This window comes from Schistocerca americana, chromosome 2 (assembly GCF_021461395.2).
Source record: "Schistocerca americana isolate TAMUIC-IGC-003095 chromosome 2, iqSchAmer2.1, whole genome shotgun sequence".
Classification (NCBI taxonomy): domain Eukaryota; kingdom Metazoa; phylum Arthropoda; class Insecta; order Orthoptera; family Acrididae; genus Schistocerca; species Schistocerca americana.
This window is the reverse complement of record NC_060120.1, coordinates 460,464,337-460,487,516: the sequence shown is the minus strand read 5'-3', so window position 1 is coordinate 460,487,516 and position 23,180 is coordinate 460,464,337. Positions and strand designations below refer to the sequence as shown.

Sequence of the window (23,180 nt, the reverse complement as noted above, 5' to 3'; positions counted from 1 at the left end):
GAAAGGATTTATTTTGCCACTTGGTGATCGGTACACACAGAATACTCTTAACTCATTGTAGACCATACCTGTAATTTCAAAATCTTTTTCTTTGCAATTTGGTAAGGTTTTGTAAGTAACTACTGGCCATTAAAATTGCTACACCGAAAAGAAATGCAGATTATATATGGGTATTCATTGGACAAATATATTATACTAGAACTGACATGTGATTACATTTTCATGCAATTTGAGTGCATAGATCCTGAGAAATCAGTACACAGAACGACCACCTCTGGCCATAATAGCGGCCTTGATACACCTGGGCACTGAGTCAAACAGAGCTTGGATGGCATGTACAGGTACAGCTGCCCATGCAGCTTCAACACGATACCACAGATAATCAAGAGAAGTGACTAGCGTACTGTGACAAGCCAGTTGCTCGGCACCATTTACCAGATGTTTTCAATTGGTGAGAGATCTGAAGAATGTGCTGGCCAGAGCAGCAGTCGAACATTTTCTGTATCCAGAAAGGCCCGTACAGGACCTGCAACATGCAGTTGTGCATTACCCTGCAGAAATGTAGGGTTTCGCAGGGATCGAATGAAGGGTCGAGCCACGGGTCGTAACACATCTGAAATGTAATGTTCACTGTTCAAAGTGCCGTCAGTGCGAACAAGAGGTGACCGAGACGTGTAACCAATTGCACCCCATACCATCACGCCAGGTGTTAACGCCAGTATGGCGATGACGGATACACGCTTCCAATGTGCGTTCACCACGATGTCGCCAAACACGGATGCGACCATCATGATGCTGTAAACAGAACCTGGATTCATCCGAAAAAATGACATTTTGCCATTCGTGCACCCAGGTTCATTTGAATACACCATCGCAGGCACTCCTGTCTGTGATGCAGCATCAAGAGTCACCGCAGCCATGGTCTCCGAGCTGATAGTCCATGCTGCTGCAAACGTCGTTGAACTGTTCGTGCAGATGGTTGTTGTCTTGCAAACGTCCCCAGCTGTTGACTCATGGATCGAGACGTGGCTGCACGATCCGTTACAGCCATGCGGATAAGACACCTATAATCTCGAATGCTAGTCATATGAGACCGTTGGGATCCAGCACGGCGTTCCGTATTACCCTCCTGAACCCACTGATTCCATATTCTGCTAACAATAATTGGATCTTGACCAACGCGAGCAGCAATGTCACGATACGATAAACCGCAATCGTGATAGGCTACAATCCAACCTTTATCAAAGTCGGAAATGTGATGGTACGCATTTCTCCTCCTTACACGAGGCATCACAACAACGTTTCACCAGGCAACGCTGGTCAACTGCTGTTTTTGTATGAGAAATCAGTTGGAAACTTTCCTCATGTCAGCACGTTGTAGGTGTTGCCACCGGCACTAACCTTGTGTGAATGCTCTGAAAAGTTACTCATTTGCATATCACAGCATCTTCTTCCTATTGGTTAAATTTTGCGGTTGTAGCACATCATCTTTGTGGTGTAGCAATTTTAATGGCCAGTAGTGCATGGGCATATTTCATTTGCCTGTAGTTCTACTTCTAGTTTTTTATTACTCATGTATTGCAGATTTTGATACAGAATTATGAGCTTAATTTCTTTTTGCTTACTAATAAAGTACTCAGTCTCTATTTGATTAGCATGTTCATGTTTCTTGCCATTAATATTTAACTTCCAGTTTTTTGCTTCCCTTGGCTGTACCATAAAAAATCGTCTCCCGAACATTGAGACATCATCTTTCTTCTTACTAAAGTTCTTGTGGGCACTGATTCACTAGGCTTTCTTTTTTTTCTTTGTGCAGCAGTTTGCTGCTGTTCTTCATCTTTATTACTTTTGCATTTTGGACTTAGTTCCAGTAATATATGCTCTTCTTCTGCAGTGTGTTTTGGGTTTTTATTTAGTGTCCTTGTTTCTCTTGTGGCTATGTTAAATTCAGCTCAGTCTCATTAGGCCTAGCTATTTTTTGTTGCTCTTCATCAATAGTTTTGCCTTTCAGATTAATTTGCAATGATATTGCTTTTTCTGGTGCTGGATATTTTGGATTTGGAATGGTTCTATCATTTCTACTATGGAGCTATCAAAATTCACCACTTTTTGGTTTTCAATTACTGTCTTCATTTCTACTGTGGATATGTTGCAATTCAGTCCAGTCTCATTAGACCTAATTATTTTTTGTTGCTCTTCATCACTGGTTTTGTCTTTTGGATTAATTTCCAGTGACATTATTTCTTCTTCTGCAGCTTATATTGCATTTTGATTTAGTTTCATGACTTCTTCTGTGGAGATTTCACAGTACAGCTCACTATTGTCAGATAAATTTTGGGTAACTGTTTTGGTTTCAATATATTGTTAGTTGCTGTTGAAGTATTCCTATTTGCCTCACTTATCACCTCTCTTTTCAATCTTTTACACAAAGCTGTTTTTACTGTCAACACTAAATGCAGCCCATGCCTTGTAGAATCATTTCTGCTCAGAAAGGTGTTAACATCAATTACTGTAACATGATCATGCTCAACTGCAGCTCTCATTGTTTGATGGTTTAATTTATAAAGTGAATTGTTTTTGCTGGGAATGTTGTACCTGTGTGGGATTGTACACAATATATGTAACAACATAACAGCAGTTGCATCCAGTTGCAGAACAGAAGTCTACATAATATTTGCAAGTTGCAGAAGCCATTACAAATTCACTGCCTAACAAAATAAGCAGAGCACCCAGAATACATGGTCACATGCCAGTGTAATTTTGGACAAGTACACACTATCAGCAGCTATGTAAATGATCTGAATCAATTCTCTGTGTGGAACAGCAACAACAGTGTATTAGTGTTGTTCATGTTTTGTGTTGCTGCTGGGTTTGGAAGGTTATATAGGGGGCATGAACAGCTTCAGATGTTCAGTGAACACTCTGAAGGTTAGAGCAATGCTGTGTATTCATTTTAAACACTGCTATCAGCATGTGGCACAGTTTGAAAGGGGCCTCACTATGGACCTCTATTGCATCACCCAGTTTAATTATCATAGAGATTTGTGGGGAATTTGGATGTGACAGTGGCCCAGTGTCGGTCTCCATGAGAATTTGAGGGTAGGCATACTTGTTGTCAAGCTCCCAGTTGACCCAGTCTATCCATCACAAGGGAGGGTCAACACTTGTGCACTGGCATGTAACAGCGCATGTTTCATACAACTTCAAAGCTAATTTGGATTGTATGGTTAACTGTTATGCCATTAAGTAGGCCCCATATAAATAATTTTGTCTTCTGAGCTGCATAAAATAATTTTCAACAACTTCCTGTCAAAAGATTCGCTAATATTACTTCCATCTGTTTGTAGAAACATGTATTATCAATTCATTTAATTGTAATTGAGTTACTAAAGAGATAGAAAATATATTGTAATTATAATGTTTCAAACCTGTAACAACTCTGTTTCTCATACTGTCAGCTTGCTATGCTATTGGTTAACATAACAAAGACTTATTACCTCATAATTATGGTAATTCATAAAATGAAACCAGATTAACAATATGAACAAAGTGTTTATTTGGTCTACTGTATTATATATTGAAATTCCATTCACACTAAAAAATGCACTCAGTTTTGAAACAGGAAACATGGGAGGAATACTTGGGATAATGCAGTTTCACTGTAATAAACAAAAATGTAATCATCATTTATTTGAATCATTTCACTTATTTTTCCATGGAAACAAGAGATATGTAATCATATTTTTATCAGTTTCATGCATTTCAATTGTAAACACTGTATGATGACATTTTTTTGTAATTATGAAGAACTTCTGTAATTGCAGTTAGTGAATTCACTATATGCAACAACACATCGAGTGTTAGCAAGAGATATAAGACCCACAAGAAATCATACAGGAAGCCCAGTATGGTGCAAGATCTTGAGCAGCACTTTATGATGTAATAAATTGTACACTCGAAACAATAACTGACTTTCCATGTCTTTTGAGAACCATGGTGTTCTCTGACCTGTTTTGACTTAAGAAACTTACAAGAAACATCAACTGCAATGAAGCAACCAAATGAAGATGAGTTCTGATCAATGTTTATTATTTTGAACAAGCCGAGTTATATCCCACAAGTTGTAAGAACATTTATTTCAACTGCCATCGACAAAATTAATATTTCGTGAAGATTTTTACTTTGAATTGATTTGTATTGAGAACATTTACCCCCAGCAAGGTGGTTACACATCATAACCTTTTCACATCTGTGCATGCCAAGCAAGAACAAGTGATGGACTCCCTGTAACACCCTGTGTCATCCTGGACCATTGGTCAGAGACTAGCAGCAGTCGGCTGAGGGAATTACTGCCCCAGGCATAGACTGCCATTAACACCACAATACAATGGCTGTGTTTGGAGTGATGCTATGCCTGGGAATCATGGACTGCTGTCGAATGCCATAACATTGTATTCAGTAATGAATTGTAGTTCTGCACTACCCCACATGACCATCGCCAGTGAGTATGTTGGTGTCCTGAGGAGAGGTCTCCCTCTTCTAATGTTTTCGAGAGGCACAGCAGTGTCACTCCGGGTGTCATGATGTGGGGAACCATTTGGTATGGTTTCAGGTCACAGTTGGTAAGGGAACTCTTGACAGCACAATGGTATGCATGGACATTCTGTGCCCTCATGTGTTATTTCTTAGGCAACAGTAGATGCACTTTTTCAATAGGGCAGTGTTCATCTACAAATGGAATGTGTCTACCAACAGGCCACCTGACGCTAAGCTACTCTCATGGCCAGAAAGGCAGCCATATCTGACCTCGATAGGACATCTGTGGGACCAGCTGAGGTGTAACTTCATCACAGTGCTTCCATCCAACCAGTGCATGCACTGAGGCCAGAGGAGGTGAATGTTTCTATATTCTGGTATATTCAATGTTGGTATAAAACAGCATTCTGGCTGCTGCTTGATATTTGTGTAAATTGCTGCACTCTCCATCCAGGAGTTCAGTTCTGCTCTGAATGTACATTAGGGTCAATAATAAAAATGCTTCCAGTTCTAAGTGTTTTACTTCAATGATGACCCTGCTTCAGATTTGGACTCAATTACATTTCCAGCCCAGACAATATTGTTTTTGAACATCTACGTATTTTGTGTTATTTTTATTCTCCAAGATGGGCCACAGAAATTAGAAGATAATACAGTTAAAATTATTATTGAGAACTATCATGTCCCTTCTTTACATTAGTTCCTAACTTTCATGTAATACAAACTGACAGCCCACTCCACTATCAGAAGAAAGAGTTGTTAATTTTGTAGAACCGGATTTAAATGATGTGGTGGGGTATACAGAAATGGTCTAGAGATGCTATAATTTTCATGAGAGAGTGATATTTATTACTAATAACAATGTTATTGTAATGTTCACCCAAACTACACTGCATACTTTTCATCCGTGAACATGACCAGAACATGCAGCCTTGACTTCTGACTTCTGTTTTTCATTCACGAAAATGAAAAACTTTTTTTGTTAATTTCTGATTTTACAAATCGGAGAACAAATATGGAATTGGTAATTAAAACTGAAACTAGAATCACACAGTATGAGAGTGAATAAGCTCTTCTTCCACGAGACAAATACGAACACATTTACAAACTACATAACAATATAAGTGATTTTTCCATCTCTGTAACTTTCCCAATTACCACCAAACACTCATCTGTATACTTTTTGTACCTGTTGCTTATACTTTTATTTTTTTGAAATAGCATTATTTTGGAAAGAGCATATTAAGCAAATTGCTAGTGTATATACAAAAAGTAGAAAACATCTTTCTAGTAATTTGTTGTCCCATCTGTACACACATAATTGTTTCGTACAGATTAAGTACAGGTTAAAAAGGAAACAAGAGAATATGAGAATACTTACGAACTTCTGGGTATGGCAGGGGTGGCGCAGATGGAACTATGTTTAACTCATTTGACAGTCCATCTGTCATACCCTGCTGACTTGTGCTGGGTGGCATGACAGCTGCAATATTGGAGGAACATGGTGCAGTAGAGTACTGTGTCTGAGGTGGTGGACATGGTGCCGAAGCTGCGGATGACTGTGGAAATTTGACAGGGGCATCTTGCAAGGAGGGGAGTTGAGGAATCTGAATGGTGGAGCTCATTATCTGTTTGGATAATGGAGGTGGTATGTAGCTCAAGAGTGGAATTGTTCCTAATTTTATTGGGATGTTTACATGTAAGTTTCTGTGGGGCCCATTGATAACAGCTTTAACCTGTTAACAGGAAAAATGAGAAGTAATTTCATATACAGTTTACAGATCATCAGGTTCTAACAAAATATGGCACAAATACTGTTAAAACATGACACTTCATAATTTATGATTATTGAATAAAAAATAACACGCAATTGTGATAAAAATTTAGTGTAACATTTATCTGCAACAAAGGAACACAAAGTCATAATTTACTGCACACACTTATCTCTATTTGAATGAAATTTTCTTGAAAAAATGTATCACTAATAATAGTGAGCTCCACATAAGTATTTCTTGATAAATGAAAAGCACCAGTTTACTTTTGTTAACAAACTGGTGCTTTTCATTTATTATAATGTTGTTCTACCATGAACCAATGGAAGATTCTGTTAACATAAGTATTTCTTCATTATGAAGTCAAACTTAGAATGCTTACATGCAAAAAGTAATCAAGATCAATGATACTGCAGTTATTCAAATTGGATGGAGGCAAACTAGGAATTTTCAACTTTCTGGTCCAAGTTCTAGATGCATTTGGCCCCACAGGTTCATACACAATAGTCTCCATTTTGTCTGTTATTCTCTTTGTTTCCTTACGAGGTGAATGGGCAGTGAAACACACATTCTGAAAAGAAAAAAATGTATTAATTATTATTTGCAACAATATTTATGAAAACCAAAGTAAAAATTCAAACAGTGTAAAGAGTAAATGTAGATGCACTTTGTGAACAAACCACTTCAGTCATTCAATCAGTAATATGAGTGTAATTGATAATTTAATACTGAGCATGAACTTGATGAGCAAACAGAATTTATTATAGAACCATGACTTTTTTAAAGGAATTCACATGAATGCCATACATGCTCTACAGTTCACTGTACTTTTCTTGTAAGTTTATCTGCTAAATAGTGGAAATAAATGACATCCATACAATGAAAATTTTCTTTCTTATGCGATTCTGTCACAACCTACTCACAAATCCATTCAAATTATAAAAGTGTGTGTATGTATGTTTCACATCTCCTTCTAAACCACTGGATCAATTTCAACCAAACCTGGTGTGCATATCATTTACTGTAACAAAAGAATAACTGTGTGTGTAAGAACCATCAACCTCTGAAAGGGGTGGGGCTGAAAAAGAAGCATAGTTTATGATACACAAATAGCCTGACTAAATTCATCCAGAATTCGAGAATGAGAGCACTTAGTGACTTGCAGCCAACTTAAGACATAATTTAAAATTTTTATAAGACATTTTCTTGCTGACAGCCCCCACAAAATGATGAAAGGAAAAAAGTTATTGGTTACTACATTTTTGTTGTTCATTTTGTAAAAGTGCTGCATCATGTGTGATGTTTTAGTTTACTACTTCTTTACTACTAACTCTATTCACCACACATTTTTCAGGCAGTACCCACAATTACCACTTGATACACATGCAAAATTACATCATTGTGTGACACATAGTTCAGGAGATATGACATCACAAACATTGAGCTGCATGAAAACAAAACTGCAGGGCTAGATTTGCTAGAGATGCAGATAAAATATGTGTATACAAACGTGACAAATACGTTAAATATATGTGACATGAGAGCGTATGGTACAGCCCTCCTAAAACATTGATTTCAACCAAACTTCATACACATATTACTTACTTTCTGGAAAGAAATACTGTGGGTGTAAAAAGCAGAAACCTCCTATTGAGGTGAAGGTGATAACATGGGGAAAGAAAAGAGGGTAGGTGGAGATGGACAGAGAGAGATGAGGAAGGAGGAGGTGCACACAGATAGGGGAGAGGAGGAGATGGACAGAGACAGGGGAAAGGAGGAGATGTGCTAATAGAAGATTAGACTAAGTACATACCCAAGCAATGTCAGTTACTCAGCTAGTAAACAATAAGTAGAGGTGTTAATTGTTTGCATTTCATTCGCATACCTTTTCTTTTAGCTTATCTTAGGACTTCCTATGCTTCACAAAAATGTATTCACTGTTTATTTTTTGCCTTCTTTTATGACTAAATAATAGTAAACGCACTCATAATTTTTTTCAGACTGAAATACAAACTTTCATATGTGTTCATGGAACAAGATGAAATGATTAGATGGAGCATTTTCTTTCTCCAGTCCAATTTAATATGTGTTTATCACAAGGATGGCTGTGACGATTATGTCAACAGAATTGGTCAACATTAACCATTTTCATCATTGTTCTTACACCATATTTCAGTAACTTAGCTCATAACCTTCATCAGGTGTGACCTGAGGCTGCTCCTTGAGTGGACCTGGTCCAGTATTTATGTCAGTGGCCTTCCCCTCCACTAGCGGTTGCAGGCGTTTCCTCTGCAGTCCGCACCCACTCGCTGCGACCTGCTGGAGAGCTGCTGTTCCGTTTTCTGTCAGCTGCAGTTCTGCACCCACCAGACTTGCTCCTGGGTGTTCCATCTTCTGCATGGCATGTTTGGAGTTCTATCTGGGTTGCCAGCCATTCTCCATGTGCTCTTCTCCCGCTCACTGCAATTTTCTGGAGCATCACCATTCCAGTTTCGGTCCGCTGTGGTTCTGAGTGTTCCTTCTGCGGTCCGTGCCTATCAGATCCACTCCTGGATGTTCTGTCTTTGGTCCGGAGAGCCTGGCACTCTGTTTGGGATTCGTTTTCTATATCTATGCCTTCAGTTCTTCTGTTCACGGAGTGCTGCAGCTGTCCCCGTTGCTCCTTTAACAATTCCAGAGCAGGATCCCGGGCTCTGCTTAGGTGGTAACCCAGGCTGCAGTTCATGAGATTGTCAGTTACTTTTATCTCTATCAGTTCCCTTATAACACTGTCCCAAAAGCTGGGTGTCTGTGCTAGAATCTTGGTTTCATCATAATTCATGGCATGTTCTAGTTCTAGACAGTGTTCAGCAATGGTTGATTTCGTCACCCGTCTTAATCGGGTGTGCCTTCGATGTTCCTTGCACCTGATATCCACTGTTCTTGTCATCTGTCCAATGTAGGACATGCCACATTGACAAGGTATATTGTAAATGCCTGGTTCCCATAACCCCAGCTCATCTTTAACATACCATCCCACCTGTCCCCCATTCTTGCTGGATGGACAGAAAATACACTTAATGTTGTGTCTATGGAGAATCCTACTGATTCTGGCAGAAATAGAACCAGCATAGGGCAGATATGCTACCTTCTTTGCTTCATCTTGCTCTGCTTCTGGAGCCTGTGGTGTAGTGGCTGGTTGGAGTGCCATCTCAATTTGTTTGGTAGTATATCTATTTTTGCAGAGACTGTTTTAAGATGCTCTATTTCCATTTGTAGACTCTCTTGGTCTGACAGGATATGTGCTTTATGGACCAATGTCTTAAGAACCCCGTTCTTCTGCACAGGGTGGTGACAGCTGCTGGCCTGCAGATATAAATCAGTGGGTGTGGGTTTTCAATACACTCTGTGACCAATGGATCCATCTGCTTTCCTTTTAACTAGTAAATCCAGAAACGGCAACTGGGCATTCTTCTCCAGTTCTATGGTAAACTTGAAATTTGTGTGGCAGAAGTTAAAATGTTCAAGCAACTCACTGAGTCTGTCCTTATCATGAAGCCAGATCACTAAGGTGTTGTCCACAATCATACTGCCCTTCTCTGTATATGTTCAATATCCCCTGCTAGTCCTATTTGATATGGGTCCCAAACACTTGAGCAGTAGTCTAGGATGGGTCACACAAGTGATTTGTAAGCAATCTCTTTTGTAGACTGATTCCACCTCCCCAGTATTCTGCCAATAAACCTAAGTCTACCACCTGCTTTACCACATTCCATTTCACACCCCTACAAAGCATGTGGGTCTATATACTGTTGTCTCTAATGCCCTCTCCTCAAATCTCTCCATAAACATGTTGGCAACCACAGGAGACAGTGGGCTGCCCATAGCTACACCTACAGTTTGCTCGTAATATTGGTTCCCATACAGGAAATATGTGTACACCTGAACAGGTCCAACAGAGCACTGTCAAATTATTCTGCAATCAGTTCTAGTGATTCTTTCAGTGGGACCCTAGTGAACAGAGATACCTGATCAAAACTAACCATGATGTCTGAATCTATGATGTATAGTTGCTTGAGGCATTGCAGGAAGTCTTCTGAGTTTTGGATGTGGTGAACACATTTCCCCAAATATGGAGAAAGCAGAGCTTTCAAATACTTGGCTGTTGCATATGTAGGTGCCCCAGTATTACTGACAATTGAGCATAAGAGCATGTCCTCCTTGTGCATTTTAGGCAAACCATTTAATCTAGGTGGTACTGGTGCTTTTTCCTGGAGTTGTCTGATTATCTTATCGGGCATCCCCATCTCCTTCAGAAGAGTCCTGGTCTTCTTGTCCACCTTGTCAGTGGGGTCACACTCCAAGGTTCTATATGCAGGGTCCCTCAGAAGTTGGCGTATTTTCTCATCGTAATCCACCCATTGCAGAATCACTGTAGAATTCCCTTTGTCTGGTGGCAGTACTACAATACTGTTGTCTTCCCAGAGCTTATTGAGTGCACGCCTCTCCTCAGTTGTGATGTTCGATTTTGGAGGCCTGGCATTGGTGAGAGCCCTGCAAGTCTCTTGGCGGACTTCCTCTGCCACATTAGGTGGAAGTGTGGGTGCAACTTGCTCTATTACACTGATGAAACCAGAGATGGGCACATTCCTAGCGGTTGTTGTGAAGTTGAGACCCTTGCTGAGTAACTTTAAGGTTGTGTTATCAAACTGTATGTCACTTAGGTTTGCCAGAGTGTGAATCTCCTCCATCTGCTGTGCTTTCTTGTTCATGCAGTCAAACTTTGCAGATTGGCAAGATGAAGCAGTCCTTCAGGCACACTCTGCTAAAGACCAGGAGGCATGGTCTACCCAGTTCCAGTATTCCTCTGTTAAGGAGGCTGTCAAGTACAGATGAAGATGTGACAGCTCCCTTGCTACAACATCTAATCTGTGGCTCATATCTCAGGTCCTCTCTCTCACCAGTGCCATGCTTGCTCTGCGTTTTACCTTGTTCACCACTCTGGAGTTGATGTGATGTTTTAATTTTGGGAAATACTGGTACCACTTTTCCATCTCGACATCTCAGCAAAAAACTGAGAGAATTCAGCATCCTCCCTTTCCTCTGTCGAAGCTTGTCCAGCTTCTTGAGATTCTGGTACATCTCCTCCCCATAGAGTCTTCTGATGTAACTCTTTGGGCTTTCCAGGTGATCTAATGACAGCTTGGGTTGTCGGATGTTCTACTGGATATCAGCATTGTTCTCACATGATATTTTGGTAATGTAACCTGTAACCTATATCAGGTGCTCCTCAAGTGGGCCTGGTCCAGTATTTATGTCTGTGGCCTTCCCTGCCCTGCCCTATGCTGGTTCTATTTCTGCCAGAATCAATAGCATCCTCCGTAAACACAACATCAACTGTGTTTTCTGTCTATCCAGCAAGATTGGGGGACGGGTGGGATGGTATGTTAAAGATGAGCTTTGTTACGGAAAACAGGCATTTACAACATGTCCGACATTGGCCAGACGACAAGAACAGTGGTTATCAGGTGCAAGGACTATCAAAGGCACACCTGATTAAGACAGGTGACTAAATCAGCCATAGCTGAACACTGTCTAGCAATAGATCATGCCATGAATTATGATGAAACAAAATTTCTAGCACAGACACCGAGATTTTGGGGCAGTGTTATAGAGATACAAGTAACTGATAATCTCATGAACTGTGACATGGGTTGCCAGCTAAGCAGAGCCTGGGATCCTGCTCTGGAATTGTTAAAGGAGCAACAGGGACAGCTGCAGCACTCCATGAATAGAAGAACTGAAGGCGCGGATATACTATATGAGCCTCAGACAGAGTGCCAGGCTCTCCAGACCAAAGATGGAATGTCCGGGAGGTGGTCTGAGGGGCATGCACCACAGAGAGAATACCCAGAACCACAGCAGACCAAAAATGGAATGGCAACACTCCAGAAGATCACAGTGAGCGAGAGAGGACCACATGGAGATCGCCTGGAAACACAGACAGAACTCCAACTGCACCAAGCAGATGATGAAACACAAAGGAGTGGGTCTGGTGGCCGCAGACAGAACTGCAGCGGACAGAAAACAGAACAGCAGCGCTCCAGCAGGTTGCAGTGAGCGGGCGCAGACCGCAGAGGGAACACCGGCAACCGCTGATGGAGGGGGAAGGCCACAGACATAAATACTGGACCAGGTCCACTCGAGGAACAGTGTCAGGTCCCACCTGATGAAGGGCACACACTGTGTTACCGAAATATTGTGCAAGAACAACGCTGATATCCGGCAGAACACCCGAGAACCCAAGATGTCATTAGATCTCTGGGAAAGCCTGAAGAGTTACATTAACTGGTTGGCTGCTACAGATATGCTGAGTAAGGTGTCATTACACCCTAAGCCCACTACCTACACCACGACATTTCCATTGGTGACAACTAAATGCCTGCTGTATTACCTGTGCTTGTCTCCTGGCCATGTGCTGAACATTTGTCATAGCTTGTGAGGTACACACTGTAGAATCCGTATGCCCACACACTGTAATTTATCTGTGCTCTTGGTGCATGCTAACACAATAATTCATTCAAAGGCAGTTTACAAAGGAAATAAATTCCTAATTGGAAAAACTTCTGTTGCATCTGTTTTAAATACAAATTCTTTCCTCTCTGTCAGAATAATTTCATCACATCATAAAGAGAAGAAGCTGCATGATTTTTTATTAACTGGTATTATGTGTGCTGTGTATTTACTTTGTGCTTTGAACAGATATTTTTGCATATGAAGACTCAGGTCCATCTGTTGCTAGCACACTGTTTCATCTGGAGAGATGGTTCAAACTTGAAACCTTTAAGTTTTTTAATTCCTTTTACAATGTGCAGTATGTTGTTTCAGCCCTTTTATATGTCCGTACAGTATGTTGTTTCAGCCCTTTTATATGTCCCTAGACAACATGGAGATGCAATAATCATGATACCCAAATATAATCATCTCTGTTAAGTGGTAATAATTTTAGTGTATCATTAGCAGATAGATACGTACAGTTTTTGTTTTACTACTGCAATGTATGCTGTGTAATTACCTCATGCACAGATACAGTGTAGCATCATCTGAAACAGCAAGCCTGTTTCTTGTGAGCACACTTCTTCATTTGGAGACACAAAGCCAAGTGAGGAAACTTAATTGCTTGAATACTTTTTACAATACTTCGCATGTCTTTCATCCTTCCTTATGTCCTTACATTGTACCCGAGTACAATTGTTTCTGCTGTGTTGCAATAAATTCATCAGATCATAAAGTAATGAATATGTGTAGTTTCAGTTTAACTGGCAAATTGAATCCTCTGTATTTATTTCATGTAAGGTATAGATACTGTAGCAACTGAAATATCATGTCTGTTTGTTGCAAGCATATTCTATTATCTGGAGAGGGATTTCAACCTCAGGGACTTGAAGCATTTGAATACTTGTTTCAATGTCAACTATATATTTTCAGTTTTGCTCTATGTCCCTGTGTTAATTTCAGCACCAAGTAACATCCAAATGCAGTTGCCTACATTACATGGTAATAATTTGGGCATGTTATAAGTAGATGTACATGTATGAGTTTCGTTTTACTATCACAATGTATGCTGTGAAATATCATTAGGTACAGAATATATATAGTAGCATCTGAAACACATGTCTGTTTGTCTACCAGTGAATGACTTCATTTGAAAGAACTGTTTGAATATTTTTTATACTCATCGTATCTATTTCCCATCCTTCTTTTTGATGCAGGCTTTGGTCTGACACTGACAAAATTAAAAATAGGGTTTTGTATTGTCTCTCTCTCTCTCTCTTTTAATAATTTTTTTAGAAGTGTCAAATAATTTCTATTATCAATTTTAGTTCCCACTAATTAGTAATGTTCCTTTGTGTGGCAAATCTTGAAACAAGGTACAAGATGTAATGGTCTGTCGCAAGTTTTGCATTAGTGTACAGTTCCTGGTGCACTTTCTGTTTTGTGGAAACCATACATTTGCAGATTAGCAAATTTTTCTTTAAATGTACACTCACAGTAACATCAAGGAAATGCCTATCTGTAAACATAGAGGATTCTTGCCATTTGATTGTTTTCTCTGCCAGATTTTCTCCAATCCATTACATATTTTTCTACAGTTTCTACAAGTGCCATTTTTCACCCAGTAACCAAACTGAGGAGAGCATGAGCATTTAAAATGCAGTAATCCAGAATGTGAAAAAATATTTCTTATACCATTTCCCAGTGTTACGCACCAATCTTACTGAGCTCAGTAGCATGTCGAAAATGCAAACTGCACTCAAACTTCAGTTTCAATTTGCAAAACATTGGGGTTTATTGCTTTTCTTGCCAGTACTTCCATTTCCCTTCTCCATTTCAACCTTTTGTGTTGTGTTATATGTGGTCAAACATCTGGGCTTCTGTTTTGTCACACTAATTGATAGCAATCCTTTCATCTGTAAAACTTCAACTCAGTTTCTCCTTGTTTCAGTTATCTCTGCACATTACACCTCTCATTATGAACAGCACCACATGATCGTTCAGTGGTTGTGAAGACAGGAATAGGTCTGGAGTGAAATACCATTATATGTCCCTGTTCCAAATAAGCTCTCATCAGTGTTCCCACTACATCCCTACTTTTCTCAACTGTGGAATGCAATTCCTGTTGTTGTGCCAGAATATACAATGAATTCCAAAATGTACCTAGTCTGACTGACGCAGCACCAATGTTTTTATTCTGAATTTATTTAATTTGGATGGAATATACTGTTTAAAAGATAATTGTCCTAGTGCAAAAGAGACTTTTATAAATGCAAAGTTTCTGATGTGGACTATATATGTCGAAAACATCAAACAAACAATATCAACACAATTTCTAATTTTAAGCAAACTGTTGCTTCCATTTTCTGCGCAGTTGTCACTAATCAATAGCATTTTCAAGAGAAAAATAAAACTGTCCTGGGGCACAATTTTGCTGAAAACTGGAATGCTAAAAGAAAGTCAACAGACCAAAAAAATCACTTATTTTCAACTTTTATCTTGAGCCATTAGAGGACAAATAGCAAAAGAAAACAATAAAATTTCTCAAAGCCAGTATAATTTCCCCTTGACCACTGAGAATGCACACTTTCAAGAGTATTTGCCATGGTGCATACGTAAAAGTGATTCATTTCATCAACTATAAAATAAAACATGTCTCCTGATGGGAATATCATAGCAAAAGGCAGAATGTGTGAGTCATTAATCAATTAACATTGATTCTCTGAAGTCAAATTATCAAACATATGCTTTAATAGTTAGAAATCCAATCAAAAGTGTCACTGTGGCGTGCTCTTTTTCAGAGGGTTTTGCTATCATTTTGTGATTCTTTGCATCCTGAATATCTCCAAATTTCAGCTATTATAGAAGCATTAAATTGGTGTGATGTACCAGCTGATGTATAGGGCTCAGGACTATTTTTGAGATTCCATTGAGGACTAACCACTGTTATGGAGATCAAAGAATTCGCACTCACTGTCACTCCTCATGAGTATCTGCATTATATCTGTGTTTGTGGAACTACGGTGATGTGAAATTTCTCTAGTACAACAGAAGACTACAAAGTTAATATTGACAAAATCATGCAAAGTGAGGTTGAAATCTGCAGTGACAGATCACATCGGCAAATGTGAAAATGTTACAGACCTAAATGTTTGAGACGATGCAGAGATGTTTAGTTTTTGGTCCAGTTTCTTTGTTTGGTTTTTATTCTTTGTTTATTTTATGAAATTTTGTGAGGTATATTCTTTTGCTCACATTAAAATTATTCAAAACTGAAATTTGCTGATTGGAAACAAGTTGTTATTGTATAATACCTTCTTTAGAGAACATGTAACAGCACTTATTGTTTCTTCAGTTGCATTATCAACCTCTACTGTCACAGGTATTTCTTGTCCAGAGACAAATCCTGTAGCTGGAACTTTAGCAACTAATGTTAAAGGGCCGGATCTGCACCAGCAGCAGCACAGAGTTTTCTCAGTGACTTGAGATACAGGTTCCTGAAACATTGTGGCACAAAATGTAGTATTCTGTGGACAAAAAATAGAAGCCACTGAATATGCTAATCTACATATGTAATAGCTGCTGTTATATGAAATTTAACATTGTAAAAAGCATGCAAAAGAGTTTTGATCCATATGGGCAAGTCATAGCTTGCTTCTACAGAAATTTAAATTGTACTTTTTAGCAGAAGCTTAAGCTCTTCCTTGCCTTTTTTCTGTATCTGTTTATTAACTAGTGATACTGTATGAAAAAATGGTGAGCCTTTTTCCAGTACAGATGACCATGGAAAAATGTTTCATGGATGTGCCTCCCACAACTGGATAACACATCCATACAGCTTTGTCATATTAAAATGAAGTTTAGTGTTTCTGAAGGTAATGACACCTTAAATGATGCTCTGTGCTTAGCTAGATATCATTCATTGGCCACTGAAGGCAATATTGCAGGAGTATAGGGAATAATGCAGCCAGAGTAATGTGACTGTCACACCACCAGACAGAATATTTTAGGCCTTTTTGTACCAGCAAATCCCAGCACCATTCAAGGTTGCAATAAACAAGAAGTTTAGTTTATTGTGGAAGCAACACACCTAGTGTGACAAAAAGATGGAACATCATGTCACTGTACAGACACTTGTTTAAAATCCCTCATGTGGTGCACCTCACAATTTGAGTATGCCTCTTTGATGCAATGAAACTTGATTTCATTGTTATAATGCTCTGACCATATTGCAAAACAAGTGGGTGTTCAAAGACAAAGATTATTTAAAAAAGACAAAATTATTTAAAATCATCTACTCAAAATATGCTTTTATAAAAATAACATTTCAGTGTATTAGCTGTAGTATGGTTGCAAAACATTGGATGCCTTTGATATAGCACTGGTATTACTCTATATGCACTTGTGTTACTATATGTGACTCTCAAAAATAAAGACCTGAGTATAAGGAGGGAACCTTGCCATGGTTAAAATACTTCTGTAGCCACAGGACAGTAACTATGCTCTGCTTTTAGAAGGTGAACATTAAAGAAAATGCGATTGGTTGAGGGTTTCTAGAGAATGAAGGCATACAGTTATTGGGCTGGAAATTATTTGGCGCAAAAATGAAATATATAAGGCTTTATTTCATACTTTTTCCATGACCATTTGTATTGATATTTAAACTTTATATTACCTATTATTAAGACCTCATACAAAAAATACACACATCTATTTGCATGGATTACAAACAAGAAATGCCTCCCCCTTCACCTCCATCACACACACACACACACACACACACACACACACACACACACACACACACAGAGAGAGAGAGAGAGAGAGAGAGAGAGAGAGAGAGAGAGAGAGAGAGAGAGAACATTTATGGAAAAGCTCATCTGCATTATTATCTAAATTCTCCTCCCCAACCATCCCTGCAGGAAAGGTACATGTCCAAACAAATGCAGCCAAATTATTATGTAAATACTTTAAAAGTAAAGGAGACCACTCACCAAATAGCAGAAGCATTGAGTCACTGATAGGTGCACACAAAAGAGACAGAGAGCTTACTAGTTTGTCAGTCTATAGCACAAATACATACACATATGTATATGGTCAAATCAAATCCTTGCTATAATACTATTAATATTTGCAGTTATCATTGCTCAGCTGCCTGTTTCATTTGTGTTTATCCTACAGATAAGAACCATACTGTCTTCAGCAACTGAATGTTTATTTTGTTTTTAACTAAACGTATTTTGCCCATTCATACTAGGCATCATCAGTGATCTATAATATAATGAATATTATTTAATGATTATTGATTGTAGATAATTTAAATGTCCTCCCAGGTGATGCAACAGATCTCATGACAAAATACAGGGGTCCAGAAAAACATGAAAATATCCCAACTACAACATATTACCATGCCTAATACATGCTGGCACTCAAAACAGCTTCCAGTCATCTCAGAATGGATAAATACAGGCCCTGTATGGTTTTCGTTGGAACCTTATACCAGTGTTCTTGCAAAATAGTGGCAAGTTCAGATAATGATGATGGATGTGAATAGTGATCATACATCCTTTCCTATGAAGCAGGCCACAAAGGTTCAGTAATACTGAGACTGGTGACTGTAGTGGCCAGGGAGATGTGACAATTCATCCTCATGCTCATAAAATCATCCTTATGCTCATAAAACCAGTCCTGGATGATATAAGGGGGCCTGTCATCTTGGAACAAACTATCAGCATGGGGAACAAACATTGTACCATGAGATGGACTTGATTAGCCAAAATGATCACATAATCCTTGGAAGTGATGTGATCTTACAGAGTAACCATGGGGCCCATGCAATACCACACAATGATTGCCAAAATCATCATTGAAGCCCCACCATGTTTCACTTTCAGCAGGAAGCAGTCTGCATCATATGCTTGGGACAGCATATGCTAGATATAAACTCAGCCAGAGGTTGTAAACAGTGTGAAAGAAGACTCTCCTGACCAAATGACTTACTTCCACTGATCCATAAACAAAACGTATATTTTCACATAATTTCAGGGCCTGTAGTCACAACAGCATATACCAAACACATCACATATTAGAGCTGAAATGGCCTATATATAGCCCACAGTAAACAATTCAAATCTTAATCTCACCAGTTCTTGTATTACGCAATTTCAAACAAGAAACAATGGCCTGATGGCATCAGAAATAGATATAAATGTTCATACACTAAATGATGTGCTATATGTAACATTCCTTTGTACATCAGCATTAAAATAAATCATTGTCATTGTGTTGACATGAAGCTTAGGGTGCTGGCTTAATTTGCAGCCATTTACTTGCTTTTTGTTTGTGGAATTATTTTGTGGAAGAACGTACCAAAATAAAGTATTCTTGCCGCAAAAATGAACAATAAAATCAAAATATATGTAAGATGATGACATGTCTTGCAGAGATCTCTAAAAGTGCCTTTGTAATCTTATATTCACTTAACAGTGTACTCTTATTTGCTATTTATTGATAATAAGAAAAACCATGTTTGAATGATCTATGATTCATTCATAATTAATTTTCTCATTCACATTACTCTTTTTTTCTATAACATTCTACGAGATTACAGACTACAACAAATGAAAGTGAAAATTTTACTTAATGGTCCTTAATTTATGAGGAATAAAAACTGAATTGCTGAGTGTTAATAACAGGGAAAAGATAAACAGTACCTAGACTACACAAATCTTTATTTATTTCTTGTTCACGATTTCAAAAAGCATCACATTTCCTGTACAAACTTCTTATGAAACCACTATACAAAGATTACACAGCCTGCTGAGATCTTCATAATTAAAACATAAATTGTACTTTAATTTGCCTCTCTTTCCTTTGTGGAATATTATCCATTGCTGTAATCACGTATGCTAAAATTTCTTGAGGTGGTGAACATTTGTCACATTGTACCAGCAGAAAATGATGACACGCCACATGCTGTGTAGGTAATGGGAACAACTTTCGTTCTAGAAAGCAAGTGTCTTTCACATTTCAATGGGAAGATGTTGAACTTCAAAAGCAACAAGTGCTCACTATACGTTTCAGTAAAGTGTACTTAGTTTTAATTTAAGTACATTACTAGATATTTATTTTATATGAAAAACAATGTTGAAAAATAGAAGAGTGTTCCACCAAATGACAGAGATTACAACAGCTGACTATTGTACCTACAATGTCTTATTTACTGACTACAGCTTCTTTACTGGCACCTCTAGTGAAATCTTATGTGACATACTTAAGTTAAAAAAGCAGCTCACAAATTTTCAATGTGTAATTCATCATTCCCTGCATCAGAATATGCTAATATTATTGGTATAGTATTTCTTTGCAATTATGGATAGTCAGTTTATTTTATGTTGAAATTCTTAATGTATAGTTTGATCACAGGAATTAAAATTTGAGCTCAAATCTAAAATTCAGCGCAGACTGTAACACACCTCTTCCAAATTTATGCAATAACTTCCTCATGGTATGGATGATAGTTATTTTTTAACTACATAGACAAGATGTGCACACTGTACTAAATTATTATATTTGTACTTAGATGACTGTCTTGAATTTGGCTCTGTTGTCTCTTCTCAGAGGTATAACAATGGTTACAGGTCCTATTTGTATGAAGAAATTATACTATTTTTGGGACTGTAACCTTTGAGGATACACTAACTACCATATAAAACCAGTTTACTCTTTCTATATTTTGTATTCTTAATTACTTAGTTGACTGGTTCACAAAATATATGAGCTATAAAGTTCTGATCATGTGTTACATCTGCCTAAAAGATATCTGCTCCTCACAAAAGATTTCACAAGACTGCCTTTCACAACTGCTTTCTGCGATAACTCAAAACATTACTAACTTTCCACAACATCTAAAATGGAACTGCCTCTTACAATAAGTCAGACATGACTACTCTTAGCAACTGGTTTTCCAACACTCCATCTTACAACTGCTCTTCCCACCAAGTGCAAGGGAGGTCAAAGATTACATATAAATTCAAAGAAATTAATTGTGTACAACTTTGATAACATCTTATTTAGCTCAACTGTTATATTTAACAAAACTCGGTGAAAATAAATTTACCTTTTTTCAAGTTAAAACTTCAAAATTATCTTAATAACATGAAATATAAAAAGGCAGGCATGAAATAATGTATTTTTGTAAACACAGGATTTATACAGAAGTCTTCACCTAGAAATGAAGGCAAAAAATTCACTGGTATTGTAGAATTAAAAATGTGTATCAAGCTTGATCACATCACAAGCTGATTTAAGAACACCCCTGAGACATGACCTAACATCTATTTTAGAGGTTATTAAACTGAAGAGACAAAAGTAATGGGATAGCATTATGCACATACACAGATGGTGCACACAAGGTATAAAAGGGCAGTGCACTGACAGAGCTGTCATTTGTCTCAGGTGATTCATGTGAAAAGGTTTCTGATGTGATTGTGCCCGCATGATAGGAATTAACAGACTGAACGTGGAATGGTAGTTGGAACTAGATGCATTGGACATTCAATTTCAGAAGTCATTAAAGAATTAAATGTTCTGAGATGCACAGTGTAAATAATGCGCCAAGAACATCAAATTTCAAGTGTTAAATCTCATAACAGAAAATGCAGTGCTAACAGACAAGCAATAAAGCATGAAATAATGGCAGAATACAATGTGGCACATACGACGAATGTATCCATTAGGACAGTGTGGCAAAATTTAGCATTAATGAGCTATGGCAGCAGATGACCAATGTGGGTACCTTTCCTAACAGCATACATCACATGCAGCACCTCTCCTGGGCTCATGACCAAATCAGACAGACCCTAGATGACTGGAAAATCATGGCCTAGTCAGATTAGTTCTAATTTCAGTTGCTAAGAGCTGATGGCAGGGTTCATGTGTGGCACAGACCCCACAGAGCCTTGAACCCATTATCAACAAGGCTCTGCGCAAGGTGTTACTGGTGGGTCCATAATGATATGGGCTGTGTTTACATGTAATGGAGTGAGTCCTCTGGTCCAACTGAACTGATCAGTGACTAGAAATGGTTATGTTTGGCTACTTGGAGATTATTTACAGCAAACAATGATGGAATTTTTATGGCTGACAATGTACCTTGTCACCATGTCACAACTGTCCACGATTGGTTTGAAGAAAACTCTAGACAATTCAAGCAAATGATCTGGCCACTCAGATTGCCTGACATGAATCCTATCAAACATTTATGGGACATAGTAGAGAGGTCAGTTCGTGCAAAAAATTCTGCACCAGCAACATTTTTGCAATTATGGGCAGCTATAGAGGCAGCACAGCTCAATATTTCTGCAGGGCACTTCCAATGACTTGTTGAGTCCATGCCACATCTTGCTGTTGCACTGCGCTGGGCGAAAGGAGGTCCGTAAAGATATTATGAGGTATCCATTACTTTTGTCACCTCTGTGTAATGATGCACGTGGATTCCACAAAAAGAATGTGACAATTAATTGTAAGTTTAGAAGTTAATATGTCATGCAAATACCATTGTATTCTCAGAGAGTATTTTTCTAAGACACACCAAATGAAAAAAAAGTTATTAAGTTAGGAAAAGCATCTTGTTACATTACATTATTTGTATTCTATGGGTCCTTAGGACATCCTGGAATTTTGAAAAAGTAATGATATACATTTATTTCTAACTTTACATCTCCATCCACACTTAACAAACCACTGTAAAGTGCATGGCGGAGGATACTTCGCATTGTACCAGTTATTAGGGCTTCTTCCCATTCCATTCACGTTTGGAGCATGTGATGAATGCCTGTTTAAATGCCTTTGCATACATGTTCAGTAATATAATCTTGTTCTTGCAGCCCTTATTGGAACAATTCATAAAGGATAGTATTATATTCCTACATTTATCATTTAAAGCTGTTTCTTGAAACTCTCTATGTAGGCATTCTTGGGATAGTTTGTGTCTATTTCCAAGTGGCTGCCAGTTCAGTTTCTTTAGCATCTGAGTGATGCTCTCCCACAGGTCAAACAAATCAGTAACCATTAATGCTGCCCTTCTCTGTGTATATTCAATATCTTCCAGTAGTCCTATTTCATACAGGTCCAGTATATCTCTGCAATATTCTAATGTGGGTTCCATATAATGATGAATGTTTTCGTAAGAAATTTCATTTGTAAACTGACTGCATTTCTCAAGTACTCTACCGAGGAATCGGACACTGAAAATAATCATTTTTTACAATATAATGTAATTGGATTGACAAAGAAATCTATTCACCAAATAGCGGCAGGAGAACAAACTTGAAAAAA

At 38.3% G+C, this 23,180-nt stretch overlaps 1 protein-coding gene across 2 annotated transcripts in view; it reads right to left on the bottom strand.

Annotated features, from left to right (window-relative positions):
* The window catches only part of LOC124594756 (arrestin domain-containing protein 17-like), a 194,921-nt gene that overhangs the window by 16,976 nt on the left and 154,765 nt on the right, over nucleotides 1-23,180 (bottom strand). For both annotated transcript variants that reach the window (XM_047133140.1, XM_047133141.1), the window contains exons 4-6: nucleotides 16,157-16,339; nucleotides 6,691-6,879; nucleotides 5,918-6,272 (exon numbers count right to left, since the gene is read on the bottom strand). In XM_047133140.1, the coding sequence (XP_046989096.1) occupies nucleotides 5,918-6,272; nucleotides 6,691-6,879; nucleotides 16,157-16,339 (727 nt within the window). The remainder of the gene's footprint in view (nucleotides 1-5,917; nucleotides 6,273-6,690; nucleotides 6,880-16,156; nucleotides 16,340-23,180) is intronic.